General features: G+C 41.4%; 1 protein-coding gene across 1 annotated transcript in view; it reads right to left on the minus strand.

Moving 5' to 3' along the window:
* SPON1 (spondin 1) overlaps positions 1 to 20,494 on the minus strand; it is a 375,349-nt gene that overhangs the window by 235,561 nt on the left and 119,294 nt on the right. The window contains exon 6 of the mRNA XM_090032775.1: positions 10,890 to 11,038. Within this exon, the coding sequence (XP_089888901.1) occupies positions 10,890 to 11,038 (149 nt within the window). The remainder of the gene's footprint in view (positions 1 to 10,889; positions 11,039 to 20,494) is intronic.

The following is a 20,494-nucleotide window of genomic DNA, read 5'->3' on the forward strand; positions in this document are numbered from 1 at the left end:
AGTTCTGTCGATATTTTATCAATACTGAAACACTTTACAAAATGGTGGTGATTTTACCAAAATTTTATTTCAGTGAAAAAACAAACAAACTGGGAGAACACCAACAATGATGAATTCTGCTTTGTATGCTTTTTTGTATTACCATGGTTAAAATAAAAGCAAAGCAATTGTTGGAACAAAATATTTTAAGAGCCTTTCCATGTTGTTTCTTTTTTATAGAATTTTGAAATGTTCTGGTTTTGTTTCTAATTAAAATTTAAAAAATCAAATTTCAGAATCAGAAAATTCTCTGTGGCACATTTCCATTCTTAACATAGGCCTATTTATTACAAAAATGTACTGACATCTACAAATATAAGAAGAAACATATTTAATACCTCTGAAAGATAGTAAGGCATATAGAGCATATCTATACATGTTTTTATGTGAACACAAACTTACGGTGATTTAGGAGTGTGCCTACATGTGCACACACTAAGGTGCATTAATGCAGTGTGCAGACTGACTTGGGACTCAAGTTAGTGGCAAGTCAGTCAACATATGCAGCTATACCGTGCCTTAGTGCATCCACACATGTGTTAAGGCACTTTAGCTATTCACACCTACCAGGATGCAGAGTCTGTAGCCCAACCTGTGAAAGCAAGTATCAAATTTAGGCGCGTATATCTTAAAATCACCATTTTTAAAGGAGCACTGAGGGTGCAGACATGTATACCTGCACCCTTAATGTACCTTAAAAATGGTTACTGCACCTTAAATTGGCATGTGTAGATGCACCCATAGAAGCTGACCATGAAGATGGTCAATTTCCAATAGAAGATGATTCCAATAGAAGGCAACATTCAATTTCCAATAGAAGATGGTTCCACTGAAGTTTTTCTGACCTTCCATAAAGGTCAGTGCATTCTCACAGACACTGACATTTCAAAAAAGCATTGGATAAAGCCTGTAATGAACTTCTAGAAAGCAAATGGAAGAGTGCACATTGTATTTCCTTGTGACAGAGGTGTAGAACTTTTAAAAACGTCGGTGTTTATGGTAGTTTCAAATCATTAATGACCCTAAATCAATGAGGTAATACAAGCCAGGTCACTAAAGATCTATGAACTAGCTTGGAATATTGATATGTTTTTGCTTCAGAACCTATTTTAGTTGCATATATTATGACACAACACAATTTCTTTTACTTTTCCTTTTAGTAAGAGACACACACACACACACACACACACACACACACACACACTGCCATTTCAATTTCCAGAGCTCTTTTGTTGTTGTTGTTGGGCCTGGTTTGCTTCTAATTACTTTTTTTTAAATAAAACTTTGTGAAAATGAAATATAATATGGTGTCCAAGGTGAACAGAACAAAAATGCTGTAGAGAAAAAAAAATCAGCACACATTCTTTTCCAATCCTTTGTCAGTTCATTTATAACCCCAGATATACAACGCATGAATTATCCTATTGTATGTATCAAACATTTGACAGCTTGTTTTACTAAAACTCTTATGTACTTTGGCTTCCCCTCCAGACTGCCAGAAACAGTTTAATTAACAGTGCCATCAGTTCCTTTTAGTTCCTCTGGATAACAGGGTACAGTACAAAGCAAGTTCACAGTATACAGGACCATCCATGCAAAAGTGTCCTCATCTCTGATTTGTGTTTTCACTATTAAAAGTGTGAGGACTGCCCACTCAATCAAAAATGATAATGTTGATTCAGCATTGTACCAGTTGAAGAACAAATAAAAGTTCATACTTTGTAAGCCTTCAGTCAATACAGCGTAAGTTCTATACCATTTATGCAGTGTAACTGTTGTTTCTCTTATAAAGCAAACTGGTGCCACACAGCAACAGTAATATTTTTAAAAAAAAACACTTTCTATTAAAAACAAATAATTTCCTTGATTTGAAGAGAAGCTCATAAAATGAGCTTTTTGAGACAGTGATTGTACAAATTATACAACATATTTTCACAACAGCATTAATCTTAAACCTATAAGAACTAATAGAGAGAAGAGTGAAAATAAGGGGTGTTTTTCCTATTCTTTGCCAAACAACATTCAGGCAATAAACAGTGATAAACTGTTTATACCTGATGTAGAGATGAAATAGCTGTACATCCTACAGATTTTTGTTTTGTGTTTATTTTTAAATATGTTATAAAAATCATCACTGTGCCAGTAACACATTGTTTTTATATATAAAGACAAAAACTTTGCACATAACATAAAGTTTTGCCTCCTATTAAGTTCCCAGTATTTCACATTATTATTTGCTCCAATGCTGCTAATTAGGCTGTCTGCTGGCTAACCCCACACTAAGGCACCTTGTGCCCCAGCCAACCAACCCTGCCCTCTTCCCAAGCAGCACATGGAGTAGCAGGACAATGTGTCCTGCTGCAAACCACACCAGCAGGGGCATGCACTGCAGCTTAAAGTAGCAGGACAAATTTGTGTTGTTACTATTTGTACTGCTACAAACATACACCTCTGCTCATGTGGACGCAAGCCCTTGTGTGTGTGTAAATATATATTATGATATACAATTATATCATACTGTGGTGCTCAACCTTCTGGTTCCACAGGATGGATAAGTGGCCAGGCACATGTCTGCAGGACAAATCCCACAGGTAGGGGTTGCTCTGTGGTCTTGCATGGGTTTGGTCCATGATCTAGGATCTGCCTGTATGATCTAGGATGCAAAGTAATGTCTTGCCTGGCCCACAAGGCTTCCCACAAGTCCAGAAAATTTGGCAGTGGGGGAGTAGTGACAGCATTAATAGCTGAGGCTTCCAAAGCCACTTCCTGACCTGCAGAAATTAACACAGCCACGGCTCCCCAGCTGCCAAATTTCCAGACCTGTGGAGAGCCCCACAGCATGGATGATGTGCCCTGGAGGCAGGAGGTGGAGCACTACATAGCATATTGTCTACAGGTTTCCTGAATCCCTCAGTGAACAAATTGAATGGCACTCTGGGAATAAATCAGAGACCTGTAGGGAAGGAGGCTGTTGTGTATAGGATCTCGGTTTCATTTGATGAATTTAAAATGTGTAGTGAAAGTATCAGGAAACAGTGTGAAGAGAAAATGATGGTTTCATAGATACAGGGAGATGTTCAGGATCTGAAGAACTGAATTCTATCCTTCCCCTGTCTCTGACACAGACATCCTCCATGATAGTGTGCAAGTCACATAAACAAAACATTTTTACAAACAGTCACTAACTGTGACCAACATCCCCAGCATGAAGCACTCACAACTACTACTGAGGTCAAAGAGAATTGCCCTTTGAACAGACAAAGCACTATACAAATGAAGTCCAAAGTATCTCAAATTGGGCACTTAATATTAGTTTAAAGTCAACATTTTTAGAAATTTAATCTCTCTTGTGCTTTGGTATCACAGTAGAAAAATAAGGATAATAATGTTACTTAACATCAGAAAGGCAAAGATAAAGACACTGATTTTTATTAAACGCCTCAGCTACTACTGAGGGCATAACAAAAATGTCCATGATAATTTTTTTTTTATTTATTACATGTCTACATATGTGTTTACTCTAGCCTAGATTTACTGTAAACTAAGCTGAAGTAAGGGTTTTTGGAGAGGTGTCTACACATGGAGAGATTAGGGAGAAACATTTCTCCCAGTTCCCTGAAGCCCTGCAATGGGCCCCTGCTGCCACAAGAGGTGAAACTCCAGGCTCACCCCAGGTGCTAGCCCAGGGCCTGGCAGGAAGCACTGAGCCAAGAGACAGCTGTATCCTGGGCCCAGGGGGCTGCCTGCTGCTGGGGTGGGGACAATGTCCCCCTGCCCCAGGAGTGGGTATGTCCTGGTCCTGGCTCCCCAAATCAGGGTTATGGGGCTTGGAAAGAACTGCAGGAGAGGGGAACATTCCAGCCCCCTGCCCTGATCTGCTGCTAACTCACTGCCAGCTGCCCCACCAGCAGATCAGGGCAGGGGGCTGAGAGCTACCACCCTTGCAACCCATTCCAAGCCCTGTGCCTCAATCACCCAACTGGGGCATGGGAGCTTCCCCTAACTGGACAGTTTCTGGCCAGCACTAGGATACATGGGGAAGTCTGCATGTACAACGTGAAGCTGGCTGGGGACCGCCTGAAACAGAACAGTCCCCAACCACCTCCAGGCTGCACTTGCTTCCTTGCACAACCTGAGGCTGGCTGGGAACTGTCCTAGTCAGGGGCAGGTCCCAGCCAGCTCCAGGTTAGGCAAGGAACTGTCCTCATGCAGGGAGCTCCCAGCCTCTGCTCTGTGATTGCATTTGCAAGGGTTGGGAACAAGCTACCAGCCTGACCCCAGCGCTAGCCCCAGCTCCACATTGTCTCCACCCAGGCATGCAGGACAGGGGCTGGGGAGCTTGTACCCTGTCCAGCTCCATGAGCACAGAGCTGGGGAGGAAACAGCTTGGGGAGCTTTTCCCCCCTCCCAGCTCTGCACTTGCGGAGCTGGGCAGGGAACAACCTCCCTAGTTCCCATCAGCAGGGAGCTCCCAATACCAGCTCCCTGACTGTAGGGCCACTTCTGGGAGATGCTCATCTCTCAGCCCGAGCACTGTGCAGGGCTTGGGATGGGAGACCCTTATCTCCATTTCCCCCTGACTGCAGAGTTTGGGCTGGGAGATAAGGGCCTCCCAGCCTGAGCCCTGCAACAGTGCAGCTTGGGTGGGAGATAAGCATTTCCCAGCAGTGACTGGTAGCTCCCCAATAGTGGGGGCTGGGCAGGGAAAAAACTCCCAAGCCCCCACCTTGTGTGCCTGAGTTGGGACAATATCCCCAGTAAATTTGCTGCTTGCATTTGAAGGTAGGAAATTGATTCTGAATTAGGGAGGTTTACCATGAAGTAAATGTGTGCACATGTAGACGCACACACTTGCTTCACAGTAAACTATGCTAACATGAAGTTAAGTGTCTCATGTAGATGCACCCACAGTGTATTAAATAAGGTCTAGGACCACAAAATGAATGAGGAGGATAAAGCAAAATGATGAAAAACGACCTGCTCACAGAAATATTGAGTAATTACTCATTCACTTAATGATTCACTAATCCCATGGAAAAAATAGCATGTAAAGAGGTGATTAAGCACTGCATAATAATACATATGCACATGTGACTTGAGGTTCCAAAATTCAGGCATTCTGAGTACTTGGCTTTACAAACAATGTTCTTATAACTTATACACATATATTATATCTAGATAGTGTTTGGAGTTTTCCATTTAAAAATACTTTTGCTAAGTTGAGTGACAATGGAGTTGAGGTTCAAATCAGGTCTCTGAAAACACTGTGAGTGATTCTGCAAAAATAGTACAGGCAACAATCACAATGGAAATTGATGATATGCCTAAGAACTCTGCTGCTGCTGTTTTGGCTTCCTTGGAAATATGCATCAGTACCAGAAGAGAGTAAGTATTTTACAATAACACTAATTTTCATGGCGCACAGGTACTATAAATTGCTTCAGTGGGCATGTTTTGAACTTGTCTGTGCTGTATTTCATCAACCCCAGCCACATCTATGAGACGTTTGCATACCCAAGTACTAAATGACTGCACAGTAACCAGCGTTACAGTACAGTAGTGTGGCATGGCTTCCTGGTGATGCTGACTGCAGTAGCTCATTACCACTGCACAGAAGCTCATAACAACTGTGCAGTAGCATTGCATCATGGTTCATGCCCCACGATGCTACTGCACAGTCATAATGGGCTACTGCACAGTAAGTATCTTGTGTAGACACAGCCACTGTGTTAAAAATCTGATCTCTTTTAAGTCGAAAAAATTTGACACTGGTCTCCTAAAATCCTAAAATAATAAGTCACTAAAAGAAAAGTCACTAAACATAATGGATAAATTAGGTCAGCGTATTATATCAAGTTAATAACATTTGTAGCATTACTGCATTGGAGTGATGTCACTGTTTCTCCAAAGTATTAAATATATTTTAGGAAAAAATTAGAGTTCAGCAAAAAAGTAGAAATAATAAGGATAAGCTGCCAAAGTCTGATATTCTTTATCATTAGCTATGTGTTTTCTAATGATAAACTACTGAATCTTCAATGGTTCTTTGGGTTTTGGTCCACTTCAGTATTCACAGCTTGTGCTGTTACAGTGGCTACCCCAGGCTGCAATCATTAGGAATGGTCAAATCACATAGACTACAGTGGGAGTTATGGAAGTACTGATGCTTGCACCACAGACCTGTTCCAAAGCACAATACATTCACTTAAACCCAACACTGACTTAATTATTTTTTGACCCTAAAAATGTTTTTTTTCGGTCTCTCTAAATGTTGGAATTAAATTACCATAATCTAGCTACTGTAGTTATTTGATTCCTATATGAGGTCTGTCCCTCCATTTAACATAGCGGGGGAGAATGCCCATTGTCTTGGAATCGAAAGGGAAGAGGCCAGGCAGCTGCTGCTGATGTTCTTGCTCTGACTTAGCCCTGGGTTGGGGCTCAGTTGCAGATGCTTCTTGTTCCTCAGCACCTCTGCATCTCCTGCATCTCCTCCATGAAACCTCAACCCCCTCCCCCCCGCAACCCCATCAGCTACTCTGCAGCCTTGGGCCCCCACTCACCTTGCCCCTGTCTCCAGTGCCAAAAGGTTTTTCCTTTCTTCAGCCTGGGACACTAAGCACAGCCCCAGCACAGCCCTATAGAAGCAGTGTTGGATCCATGCCACTTTCAAGGGTAAGTAATTGGGGAAAGGGGGAGAGAAAGAGAGGCAGGTTGGGGGGGGAGTTGGAGAATGGGGGCCCAAGACTGCTGTCTGCCTCTGCTACCTCTGCACTGCCTGCACCCACCCCCACTGCCTGCCTCCTACCACTGCTTTCCCCACTACAGTGGTGGTGGGGATGAATCTAAGATGATTCTTCAATAATTATATTCTATACATGGAAAATTATAACAAATTTATCATTTTTCCATGAACAGAATCTAATTATTGGGGGGTCACTTTAAATTCAGGTGCATCCTGGATTTGGGTAGCTATAGCAATTTACCTGTCCTCAAATCATAGTAACTTTGGCCTATTCTCCTATCTAATGAATGCCTGTGCTTGCACTTGCCATCAATAGTTACAGGACTTTTACACTATTACATCTGTTCCCATTTCCTCCTTGACCCATCACATTCTTCTGCCCTTACTTCTGCCTCTTTTTTTTGTCTTCTGTGCACACTAGACTTCAAGCTCCAAGCCTTCTCTCTCTTATACATGAATGGTAGTAAGATTTAACAGAGGCAAAGCACAGTGCTAACAACCACTTGTTTTAGAGAAACTGGCATACTTTGTGGCCATACTCTGCCACAATGTTTTGTTTCAGGAAACTGTGAACACTAGCCTATACCTACACATTTGATCCATTAACTGTCACCTGGATCAAACCATAATTTTTATTCACTCTGCCCTCAATCCATTCTGTTCCTGTTTTTGTAGAATGGCGTGAGGCTTTGTATGAAGGACTGATCTCATCCAGCAATAAAAAACTCAAATTAAAGTTGTTCCCATTCTGGTTTGTTGGGGGCCTATTAGGAGGTAAGTTTAAGCCATTTCTTCTGTAAATGGCTAGTTTATGGCTCCCCAAATGTACACATGGTATATATATGGTGCCACTATAGCCTCATTTCATTAGGATTATACAGCCTTCTTGGAAAGGACTCATGGTGAAAAGGTAATTTATGTAAGATCCAGATTTACTTTCTGCTTCAATTCCTGCAGTGTTCAAATTAGGGGAAACGGAGTGATAATATGTTCACCAAAAGCTAAAAGAAATAGCTCTTATTTTCCTATTACTTTTTTTTGTTCTTTCATTTTATTCAGCTTGCAACAAGGAAGAATGAGGGTAGTTCACAGCCATATCCCATGAATATATGTTATTCTGTATTATTATTATTATTATGCATTCTCAAATTTTAGGAGATTTGTGTTATATAGTTAATTGTTTTAAAGGAGAGAAAATACCAAAATATCAACATAATAAGAGATTAAATTTAATGGGTATAGCTTGTAGCAATTTAAACTGTGTGTGAAGAGTGTGAGCTTTCACTCAGCTCTAATGACTAGAAAAAAATCTAGTTATCAATTTACATAGCTCAAAGAAATATATGTTCAATGTTCAGTAAGACCAAAAATGAGCAAAATTGTAGACTGTTTTAGATGAGGAATATAATGCATAGAAAATCTGATTGTACCATTACAATAATTGGTGATACATTTTGATCTTAAATATGTTTTGATCTTAAATATGTTTTGATCCTCTCATTTTGAAAAAAAAAGTAATTGAAAAAAGGGGGAAAAAGCAAATAAAAGAATTATCAGGGGCATCAAAGGATTTCTAACATGCTGAATATTAAGGTCTGAGATAATATCATCTGTAAAACACGAAAGTATAAGGAGTATGATTGTAATATATATAATGATAAGTTGGAGAAAGCCTGATGGTCACCTGTACAAGAACTTTCCCATAATACAAGAACAAGGAGACACAGAATTTAACTAATGACTGTAAATGTAAGTCCTCTAAAAGGAAATGCATATTTATGATACAAATCACCTCAAATGTTCAATAACTGTAGCAAAATGTATCTAAGCAATGAAAATGATCGATCCATTTAAGCACGCTTAGAATCATTTTATTAAATGTAACTTTTTTTTCCATTCACAAGATGTTTGCAACTTTAGATTTTGAAAAAAATCTTGTGACTTAATTATAGTAATGAGCACTGCATAATAGAAAACACTTACCTTCTGCAAATTTTCTAGCTGTTTTAAAAGGTTTGAATCTCAGTAGGTTTGGCAAATGTAAAACTTGAATCATACATCATTGTAAAAATAAATGCAAATTTATGATCCAATCTAGACTGATAAGACACTAGGGAGTGTTCCCTTGTTAATACAGACTTGCAATAATTCAGGTTTCTCATTAAAATCACGCTGTGCTCTTAAAACTCATACAAATAATACAGCTGCAACCTATGAAACAAGTGAAAATATTATTTAAACTACTTTAAAAAAAAGTTACTTTAAATTTTAGTTGGAAGCAAGTGAATCTAAGCAGGCATTCAAAAAGCCCGACGTAGAATTGATCAAACTTTTGTGGGTTGCTCTAAGCTATTTGTATATTGGACAGGGAGGAAACAGAACACAGGTTCACACTTTGGTGGGTGCTAGGGGGCCTGCCTCCCCCCCCCCGGTATGGCTTCCAGCAGGGGTTGAGGGCATGTGTCAACACAGCTGCCCCTGGCAATCTCTGGCACCCTTGTGGTCACCTACCACTCTGTACTGGAAACAATCAGAAGAATCATCAAGCATTTACAACCTATACTTAACAAAGATCAGACTTCGAGAGAAACATTCCCAGTTCCTCTGATTCTGGCTTTCAAACAACCCCCTATTCTAGCCCAACTCATCATCAGACAAAACTCCCCACTGCTCAGCAAACATCAAATGGGACACAGTGGGCGCAACTACACATGCCGCTATGGAGCCATTTTTACTGCACCGTCATTTAGTACTTCCATTTGGAAGTACTAAAAGATGTCTTAGTAACAGCTGGTACTGCACCACGCATGGTTATTTTTAGGCACTACATCACTTTAGCGACATGCTATAATGGAGGAGCATGTCACTACGGCAACATAGCTGCAGTGTCATGGGTTTTGCCTGTGGATGCTACATTGCCATAGCACATTGCTATGGCAATGTAGCATCATGTGTAGGCACACCTAACCTCGTCTTAACCATAGATACTTAACCTGTCAACATATCTTCACTGTTACTACTATCAACATGCCCTAAAATACACACATCAGAATCCATGGATGGTACATATGGCTTTCTCTAAATGTTATATACTGATCCAAAGCACCAAATGCCCTCACAGAAAACTCTCAGAAAAAATTATGAAGAAAGGAGACAGACATGTCAGCAGGAGCACATTTTTCACAGAACTACTCCCCTTCTGATGTCACTGTTCTCAGGGGCTCAAGGGCAATCTATCCACCTTTAAAAAGGTGAGTTTGGAAACAAAAATTCATAAGCTGGCTAGACACGAAAAACCATGGACTGAACATCAATATTGATTTTATGACACTATAATATGCCTGGTTCCTGAAATCCTTCCCTTACGCTATAGGGGAAAATGGCCCCCCCACTCTTTGGATAGGTCTTGATGTCCCTTTAAGCAAGCTCCTTTTTTTCTGCTAATGGTCTGCTACCCCTGGAAATTTCTCCCCTCTCCAATTTCACAGTTTTGCCCACTGCTTTTATTCATCATCACTATGCCTGTTTCTTTCCTCAAACCTGATAAAGAATGCCTTGTATTCAAAAGCTTGTATAACTTATCTATTTACAATAGGGTCCTTCCCTATTTGCTCAAACACCATTTCTAACCTGGACAGCCATACAGAGATTACAAATAATATGTCCACTTTGCTCACCGGAATCCATTATAAATATTGTACTGCAGCACAAAGTGAAAATCACCAAATAAAATAGCATATTGATTGCCTAACTAAAAGAGCAATCTTCACAATGCTTCTTTTAAAAGATTACAAATGTCTTCATGCCCAACCCAGAGTAGACTGATTGAATTTTTTTCCTTATTTCTACTCCACTGACACAAACAAAACAAAAGCTTGCATAGCTTTTAAACAATGCAATTTGTCCTTGCATAGGCAAAACTCCCATTGACTTCACATGGTTTAACTGAGTATGAACCGACTTGCATAAAAGGAGATCCCCCTCCTGTTTTGTCTAGTTAAAAAAATAGCTGATACAACAACATTGCTAAAAGTCACAAGGGACAAGTCCAAGGTACCATATATTTTTAAAGCTATATATTGACATTTTATATCATTACATTTACCTGCTGTCGAATTTCTTCTTCCATTTTTACTGGGGATCCCAATTCTGCAACTTGCTTAACACCTTCACTAGCATACCCTCCATATTCCCAAAGGATGTAGTTCTTTGAATGTGAACTCCCAATGATTGCAGACCAATGATTTGTTCGTCCTTTAAAGAGAAAGAGAGAGAGACAGACAGATAGACAGACTATTAAGACTGAATGAGGTTACACAGGCTTTCACATAGATAACCTCTAATATTACAGAGTGGGAAAATAAATCTTACCAGAGCTCCCTGTCCAAAACATATTTTCTTTTTCTATTATACTGAAACCCATTTTTAAATTTACACTTACCAAAAGCTGAATATTCCTAGTGAGGTGTGTTGACACCCCTCAGTTTCCACTGAGCCCACATTCCATATCTTTGGTTGTAGGGGGGATAGGGAAAGAGCCTTATGCATGTCCATTTGGTATGAGCCTTTACTTACATTTCCCATTTGCTGGCAATAACGAGGAACAATGAAGATACGTTTGTAAGAAATGTCTTGAATAACCACAACCCAAACAGACTTAAAATATATCTTTCTTGACATAAACTTCTTTAGCCTGCTTGAGTTACTGTTTACATTCAATTTTGCAACATCATATAAAATACTTATGGGGATGATATTACAGAGAACACCCAAGTGACTAATCAAAGGACTTAAAAGTAATTTGCTTAACAGAGATGATCTTCTAACCAAAGTAAATCCGATCTGCTCACTGTGTGCCTTCTGCCAGGAGGTTGCCTAATAAGGGTGGATTAATATATATGCCTCATTAATGTATATGCCTCATTGTATTATTATGACATGCATAATCAATATTTGGATGCAACATAAAAACTAACTAATGAGTCCCAGTTCCCATACTGTTGCAATACTAGGCATCCTGCCAAAATCTAAAATCAGTTAACTCTTCCTCCAATCCCCTACATCGCTCTCCACAGTATAAGGCACTGGCCTTCTTATCCATCTCCTTACTTCTAGCCCCCTTTTCCTTAATCCTTCTTTTCCTCAGTATCTAACAATAATAATTCTCTATATAGACTAATGAATGCTTCTGCTTCTGGGTTGACAAAAATATGAATAATTTTCCAGCCAGGGTTCAGCAGTCAAGCTGGAAGTTGCCTTAGGAAGTGGCCTTATCATAGCTATAATCCTGAAAATGTTAGAAGAGTCACTTCTCCTAGCTGCAACAAGCGGCAGACTGCCTAAGCAAGTACTTAATGATAGTGCAGTAATTGGCATTACTGCACAGTACCATCCCCGCACGTTTCTTTCAGACACTACTGTGCAGTAGCTCATTACTACTGAACAGTAGCAGCGAATCATGGTTAGTGCCCACCAAGGCTACTGTGCAATAGCAACAAGCTACTGTGCAGTAGCGTCAGTACAAAATGCATCCCCTTTGTACCCAACTCCTCTCAGCTGTGCTTCTTAAGTGGCATAAAGGGCTTATTACTGGGGGGGGCAGGGTGCAAAGCCAAGGTAGCTCCTTGAAGACAAAGGGGGATGGCTGCTTCTGCACCTGGTAGGTCTTCCACATGATTGTTCCTGAGGGTTTCACATGGGACAGCAGGCTCTAAATACATGCATTTAAAAGGAACCAATCATTAATTATTAAGTTGCTGCTTCGGTATAGGCAGTCCTCAGACTTATGATCGAATTGGTTCCTGAAAACCGCATCTTAAGTCAAAACATTGTAACTCGGAATCAATTTTCCCATAGGAAACAATGTTATAAATGGGGAATTGGTTGCTGAACCAAGGGCCAATACCCTATTTTCACCAAAAATAATGCAGAATTTTGTACTCAAATCAATTATAGATGAGTAATATAGCTACATTAATGTATTTATATTGTAAATAGCAATCATATTGATTGATTCTTTGAGGTGACTTTGCTGGACTTTTTGAAGGGCTCTTGGTTCAACTTTGTGAAGGTTCTTGAATGAAGTCTTTTCAGGAGTCTTGGGTGAGGTTTGTCTGCTTTCTTTAAAAAATGTGCAAGGAAGTTTGGACAGATGTTCTCCAGGGAGATGGGCAATGCAGTGAACTTGTTCGCTGGTGTGGCCTGGCATCAGATCAGGCATTGTAAAGTCAAAACTGATGTCAGAAAGTTGAAACAATGTGTCAATTTATAAACCTTGTAAGTGTGAAACATTGCAACTTGAAATGTTGTAAGTGGAAGACTGCCTGTGCTGAGAGACTAGAACTTTTTTTCTTCCATACTTATAAATGTTGGCAGAAGAATCAAATTTTCAACCTGTCACTTAGGAACAGTTACAAAAATATGCTTTGCAGCTGCACACAGAATTTATGCACGTAGTCACTCCAACCTGCTAGCACAAGTGGCACATTAACAGGTGCAAGCCACTACTCTATTATCTAGTTGGTGACTTGGTCACATAACTGAGATGGGATGACCAGAGCACCTGCCCTGGGTACCACCTCTGGAAAAGTGGCACAAAAATTGCTGCTGCTGAAACTGGGGAACAGTCACAGCACCACTGCCTGCACATGATAACCAGTGTTGCCTTGTGTGGAGTCACTACCCAAGGCACACAGTTACTCTATTACACCTCTGTGGTAATTGATTCACATAAATAAAACAACTACATACATGGATTCAACAAGCAGTGACACATGCATTTTTGCCTGAGTCCCAAGTTCAAGACCATTTTAAGTTCTTACATCAATGCTATTTATGCTGATTATCACACACCTCAAGTTCAACATCTACATCTCACATTGCATCTTTGTGGCTTTGCACAAATACAGGGACAGATTTCTATAAGACAGATACAGCAACATACAACTAAGGGACATTTTTAAAGGTCCTCCAATAGCCGCTGTAATTAAAGCACCACAGCGTCTACTATACCAGCATCCCTCTGCTTAAAAATGGTGGCAGGAGTGCTTTAACTAAAGCTCATCAAACAAGCTATATTTTGAGCACCTCCAATGCCATTTTGAAGCACAGGGATACTGATACGTAGGACAAGGAGGCTGGCTGGAGTACGCTCATTAGCATGCTTCAGCAGACTCGATTAATTGAGTCTGTTCCGATTCACTGTAATTAGAGTGTACCAGAGCAACCTCCTAGCACATCTACAGGCACCCAAAGAGATTATGCCTCCAAGCTACACCATCCTGGTTATTTTTCTTTTGAAACATGAAAGTATATGTAAAATAAGAGATTGGAAAAAAATTAGAGTGGGAGTTAAACAATCAAGTTTAGAGCAAATGGATTTACCTCAAACCTCAAGCCACAGAATAACGTTTTGTTAAAGATACCTAATTGAGAGAAACCTCAGGGAAAGCCTTACCAACAGGGAAAAAAGGAACACTATTTCAAACATCTCAGAGGAAACAATTATATTAGATAACAACTTAAAAGCATTTATTTCTTTTCACTAGGGCTACCTTGTCAACTGGCTATGAATAGATATCTGAAAATAGCTTTGGTAGAGTTGGGGCGATGCTGCAGCTGTGATGGTTCAGGAAATATGCAAGAGAAAGGTATTTTGGGCCAAATACCCAAAATACCTTTATTGGACCAACTGCATGGTTGTAAAACGTTTCAGACATGCTTTTGAGCACAAAATACTTGAAAGTCTGTCTAAATATCTTTCAAACATGTAGTTAGTCCAATAAAAGTACTCATCCCCCTACACCCTCTCTCCCCAAGTCCTTTTTTTTCTATAATAGTTTTTGCCATGTGAAATCATGTAAAAGATGCCCTTTGATGGAAATGTCACACCTTCTTGCCTCTCTACTCCAACACACTTACATTCGATGAGTTGCACTGGTTTACTTGAAAAAAGTTTTTGAAAAAGGTTCTCCAAGGTTATACAAATGGAACAAGGAGGCAATTTTGATGCCTCTGCACTTGTTCAGCTTGCTTGTCTTAATTCACCATCAGATTAGGTGGCCATGGAAATCCTCTAAAGTCAGGAACAAAGGACAAAGTAATTCCTGCCCTGATTTCTTGGGTTACTGAGTACAGAGAGGAAAAATGTAAGACTTGGGGTGGGGGGGGCGAATCAAGAGAAGGCAAACTACCAAGTAAAGATACTGAAAAAAAAGGTCAGAGTTTCAAGGTATTCCCAAGAGTTCTCTGGGAGAACTGTGTTTGTGCATGAGAGGAAAGAGTGTTTTTGTGCGTGTCAGAGAGAGAGTGTCCTTGTCCATTAAGGAAAAGACAGCAACCTGCAGGGGAAATGATGAACAGATGGGGTACTCATGTAGCTGGACAGAGAATGTGGTGAGGAGGCGGAGAATTTAATGGAATGAAAGATTTTACGGTAGACCAGAAGGGGATGTGGGAAACAGATTGAAAGAGTGAGACACAGAATCCTTCACATATAAACAGACACGGAGTGTGTGACACAGAGAGTGAAAGCAGAAGGAATGGTAGAAAACTAGAAAAAATGAAAGGAAAGTAAAAAGCTAGGCAAACTAACTCAAAGAAGATGAAACCTTGACACTGAAAACAAAAAAGGCTGGTGGGGGAGAGGAAGAGGAGAAGTGATAAACAAACATGAGGGGGGGAAGTAATCAGGGATAACAGAAGGGGAATTAGAAAAAATAAAAATAAACAGCAATTTCCAAAAATGTGCTAGAGAAAAATCAAAACAAACAACACACCCCACAGCAAATCAAGGAAGAAAATGTCAAGGAAGGAGGCAAACAGTATGACAGTACAACAGTGGAAGTCTCCATGCTTTGCTCAAAGCAAACTAGGGCCAAAGGTGCCCGAGGTTTTCAGAGTACAAGACCTGTTCCACCACAATCTAACACAGGACTGTCCAATAGTCCATGCAACACCAAATATCAAAGCAGAGTGATAGCTAATGTGAGGCAGCAGCTTGTTTCTTGAACTACAATCTAATAACCACTTATTTAATACTGGAGGGACACAAGAAGCCCAAAAGAAGAAACCTTCAGACAGTTTCAAGGGTAGTTTTCCCTTTCTTCTTTACCAGGATTTCTGATCTAACTTACAAGTCAGAGCTTGCCATTTTCCCTGAAGGCCCTCTCATGCAGAAAGCAATAGTTGCTACTACTCAAGCAAAGAAGATTCCACTTCTGCCCTCTCCACCTACAAAGTAACTACAATAAGAAGGAATTTCTCAGCTCAACTACTGCCCATGTTGATCGTCTGTGCAATCTGTAGAGCAATACTAACCCCTTTCTATCCATCTGGATGACCCCATACAAGAAAGACATGCTTAACAAATTCATTTTTAAGAGAAGAGTTTCTGCATTAAAGACAGGTTTAAACAGTTGGTAAAAACTAGGCCTTTCCTGAAGACACACTAATACCATTTGCATCTGTCATAAGAAAGGAAGAAATGTAAACAGGGTCATATCACAAGTCCATCTAACTCAGTATCTTGCATCTCACACTAGCAGAGAGAGAAAGCTAAAGGAGATGGTATTTATGCCAGGTCTATACAGACTGATCTGCCCCTGCTCCTCTTCCATTGGAGCTTCCAGCATTTAGAGGTGTAAGAAGTCCTAATTTAGACATTTTAGACCTGTCAAGCTTAATACTCACCGATGTACCTATCATCCAGTAATTTGTCCAGTCTTCTTTTGAACCAGTTGAGTTATCAGCCTCTAAAACCATGGTTCTTTACTATTTTAGACACAAGGCACTCATCAGAAATTGCCAGCTCTTAGCTTTCACTTGTTTCTCAACTACAGAAAAAAAGAATAGAGCAATTTTTGTGCTACAAAAGACCACAACAGATCAGAATGTTTTTGCCACTGGATTGCTATTTTAAATCTCTGGGTTTATGTTATGAATCACATGTGGGAGCTTGCAACATGTCAGGGTTAGGCATGCAACAGCCTGGTGAAGGATTATTGTTCTAAATCATCTGGCAATGAGTTCTGCAAGTTATCTACATGAGACACTAACTGCACAGTAGCATAGTTTACTGCAAAGTAAATATGTGTGTCTACACGTGCACATGCTTAAACCTCACTAATCACAATAAACCTTGCTAATTGAAAGTAAATTTCCTACCTTCAAGTGCAAGTAGCAAATTTTCTTTTGATTAGCAATGGTACAGTAGTGCTTGTGTAGATGATTGACCAGGAGCAAATTTGCTCCTGGTCAGCTGTCCACCAGGGTGCAGGAGATTCCTCCCTGCTCACAGGAGCTCTCTCCTTCCAGAGCGGGCTCCACCACTGTAGCCTGGGCATGAACTATGTCCCCCTGTCCCAGCAGCAGGCAACTCCAAATGCCCTGCTCCGAGATCACAATCGAGAAGTGTGGCCTGGGAAATCTTTAACTCCCAGCCCCCACTCCACCATTGTGACTGGGCTAGGAGATCCTTATCTTCCAGTGCCAATTCCATGACTGCAGACCTGGAACTTGGAGATAAGAGTTTCCCAGCCTGGCCCTGCAGTAACAGAGCTGGTGCTGAGAGATAAGGGTCTCCCAGTGCTGGCCTGGCAGTGTGGAGCTCACACTGGGAACTCCCTGCTGGTGGGGACTGGGGAGTATGTTCCCCACTAAGTTCCATAAGCATGGAGCTGGATGGGGAAACAGGCTAAGGAGCCTGTTCCCTGCCCACCTCTGCACTCGCACTGTGGAGCTGAGTGGGAAACAAGCTCCACGGTTCAGGAGCTAAGTGGGGAACAGGTTACTGAGCCTCTGCCCCAAATGCAGGGCAGGGGCTGGGAACTGTCCTGGTCAGGGGTAGGTGCCAGCCCCGTGCCCTGTTTGGGTGATCAAGGCATGGAGCTCGGAAAGAGCTGCAGGGGTGAGGTAGATCGGGGCAGGGGGCTGGGACGAGCCCCTCCCTTGAAACTCCTTCCAAGTCCCCTGCCCCTCATCAGGGAGCCAGGGCTAGGAGCTCCCTGCTGCTGGGGCAGGGGGACATTGCCCACACCCCAGCAGCAGGCAGCCCCTAGGGGCAGGGTGTATTGTCCCAGCCCTAGCCAGGACACAACTGTCTCCTGGCCTGTTGTTCCCTGCCAACCCCTGGGCTAGCACCCAGGGGGAGCTTAGAGCACCCCCTGGCAGCAGCAGGGGCCCATTGCAGGGCCCAAGGAAGCAGCAGCAGTTTTCTGCTGTTAGCAGCAAATCTGCCCCTGCTTCCGTGCATGTGTAGAAGCCTGCCCGGGACCTTACTCACAAGTAGTTTATTCACAAATAAATGGATCTGGGATAAAATGCAGATGCAGACATGCCCACTGTGTATTGATGTGTGACCTCCATGGAACATCATGAGCCTCATCTGCTACAAGGCATTGATCATTATAACTTTATTCATCAGAGACCTCACATACAACATAATAAATTTGAACAAGGCCATTAACCCCTGAGAAAAGTAAATGACATGGTCAATAAAATCCAAATATTAATGGCACATTACTGTCCTATGGGTCCTGAACAGCTTTTCCTTCCTTGCCACAACAAGAACCCAAAGGCCTGAAGAACATGTAAAGAACACACCATAGTTCACCCAAGTACTCCGTTCACTGGTCTCTCAGCTTCTGGAAGCTGAGTCCAACTACTTTAGGACCTTCAAGGGAAAGTGCAATCTCTAACTGCTCTGTGGTTCTTACTAACCTAGAAAAATTACTCCCAGTCCTTCTCCTCATAGATTTCTCACAGTCATGGGCATTATTCAGTTTCATCCCCCCTATTCACTGCCCTAGACACTAAAAACAAAAACAAAAAAACAAACACAAACAAACAAACCCCCCCCTCACCTTCTCAGGGTGGAATAGGTTCTTTCTGAGCCCCGTATTCACAAAGGCCAGAATACCATAGACATATATCCCATTTTTTCCAAGAACAGTCTTTTCTAGCTAAGCCCCACGTTTTCATAATGGCAAATGGAACACAGACAAACATCAAATGGATGCTCCCCACTTCGTCTTTGTGTATGCTAGTAGAACTCAATCTTTTGGCCCCATGAGCCAGATGAGTGGTATGGAGCCAATCTGCGAGTTGGATCAAGCTCCGCATTCTAGGATTGGGCCTGTGGCCCAGCAGCACCCCCTTCTGCCCCCCATGCACTGATACTGGCCCCCGAGGGCCTGGGATTCCCCTCCCATTGGGATTGGTCCCCAGGAACCTGGCACCATCCCGTCCCATCTCAGCATGCTGGGATTGGGTCCTGAGGGTCTGGCACCACTCCCTCCTGGCCCCCCACACCAGCACTGGGCATTGGGGTCCAGCACCATGCCCTCCCAGCCCCTGTGTGCTGAGACTGGGCCCGCAGGCCCAACACTCCTCTGGCCCAGTGTGCTGGGATTGGGTACCTATTTCAGCATTCAGGGCCCAGGACTCTCCATGGGTCCAGAAATTTGCCAGTGTGGAAGTGATGCCACCACTCTCCAACTGCCAAATTTCTAGACCCATGGGGAGCCCAGTAGGCCACATGACACAAGGCCATAGGATGGATCTGACCCATGGACCTGGGTTTGAGCACCTCTGGTATATGCAGTTCCACCACTGACAAGCTTAACTGAAGATTTTTGTTGACAAATAAAAGTATCAGGAAATGTAACACTTGTTAAGTTGGGCAGGTGAAATAATGATTTAAGCCCTAAATGTTCTCTATTTTGCATGATATGTGGACACTAGCCAGAAAACACGAACTACTTATATGCCACAGGACATATGCAAACACTAATACTGGCCAGAAAAATGTGAAAGGAACTGCAATAGCTCTATTTCAATAAGTCTGATGCAATATAGATACAATACTCAGCTTCCAGTGGTCCTTTTATCTTGAACAGTAATAGCTCCTGAAAATTTGTCTGGCAAAAAAACATGTTATTTCTCCTCTCTTAAATCCATCCAAGTTCACAAGTCTAACAGCAGCTTAATTAAAATCTTTTGGTCTTGGATATTTGTGAAAGAAAAAACACTTTGAAAGAGATCATTTTGGAAGCCTTTCAAACTCTCCCACTGGTGAGCCTCTCTTCCTCTACTGTACAGTCAGTTGACACCTTACAAAACAAGATTTATGATGAAGCAATTGCATCCTGAGCATTGCTACATGGACTCAGCAGGTCTGCTAGAGCCTATGTGTATGATCCATTTTTATATTTAACAGAATAAAGGTGCTTCAGCTCCATTGCCATAATGACTATTAAATCATTCCTTATTATAAGCCTAACACAGGAAGGTTTTTATAAACTTGGAATATGAGGTTTTATCAGATTTCTTGCTGTAACTTTTTATCATAAAAATATTTATTTGGCATAAGCAGTCCTTAGGGGAAAAATTTCTGTACCACAACATAAATGTATAAAATAGGGTCTTACATGCAAGCTCTTGTGTACCCAGGAAAGAATACACTAGATGTTGTAGTGGCATCTAGGACTGGGTTAATTATTCTTTCTAAAGCCACAATTTTACATGACACTTTTTGTAGTGCTGCTGGGTTACTCTGAAAGAGTGGAGATGAAAAGAAACATCAATGCTGATGCCCACGTTACGTGGAGACTATTCAGGGAAATGTTCAAATAAGTTACATGCGTAAACAAATGAGAAATATTACTATGTATATGTTGATTTTCTATATTAGCTATATTGACGTCATCAGGG

Source organism: Crocodylus siamensis, chromosome 2 (genome assembly GCF_052110815.1).
Source record: "Crocodylus siamensis isolate JL-2025a chromosome 2, ASM5211081v1, whole genome shotgun sequence".
Taxonomy (NCBI): Eukaryota; Metazoa; Chordata; order Crocodylia; family Crocodylidae; genus Crocodylus; species Crocodylus siamensis.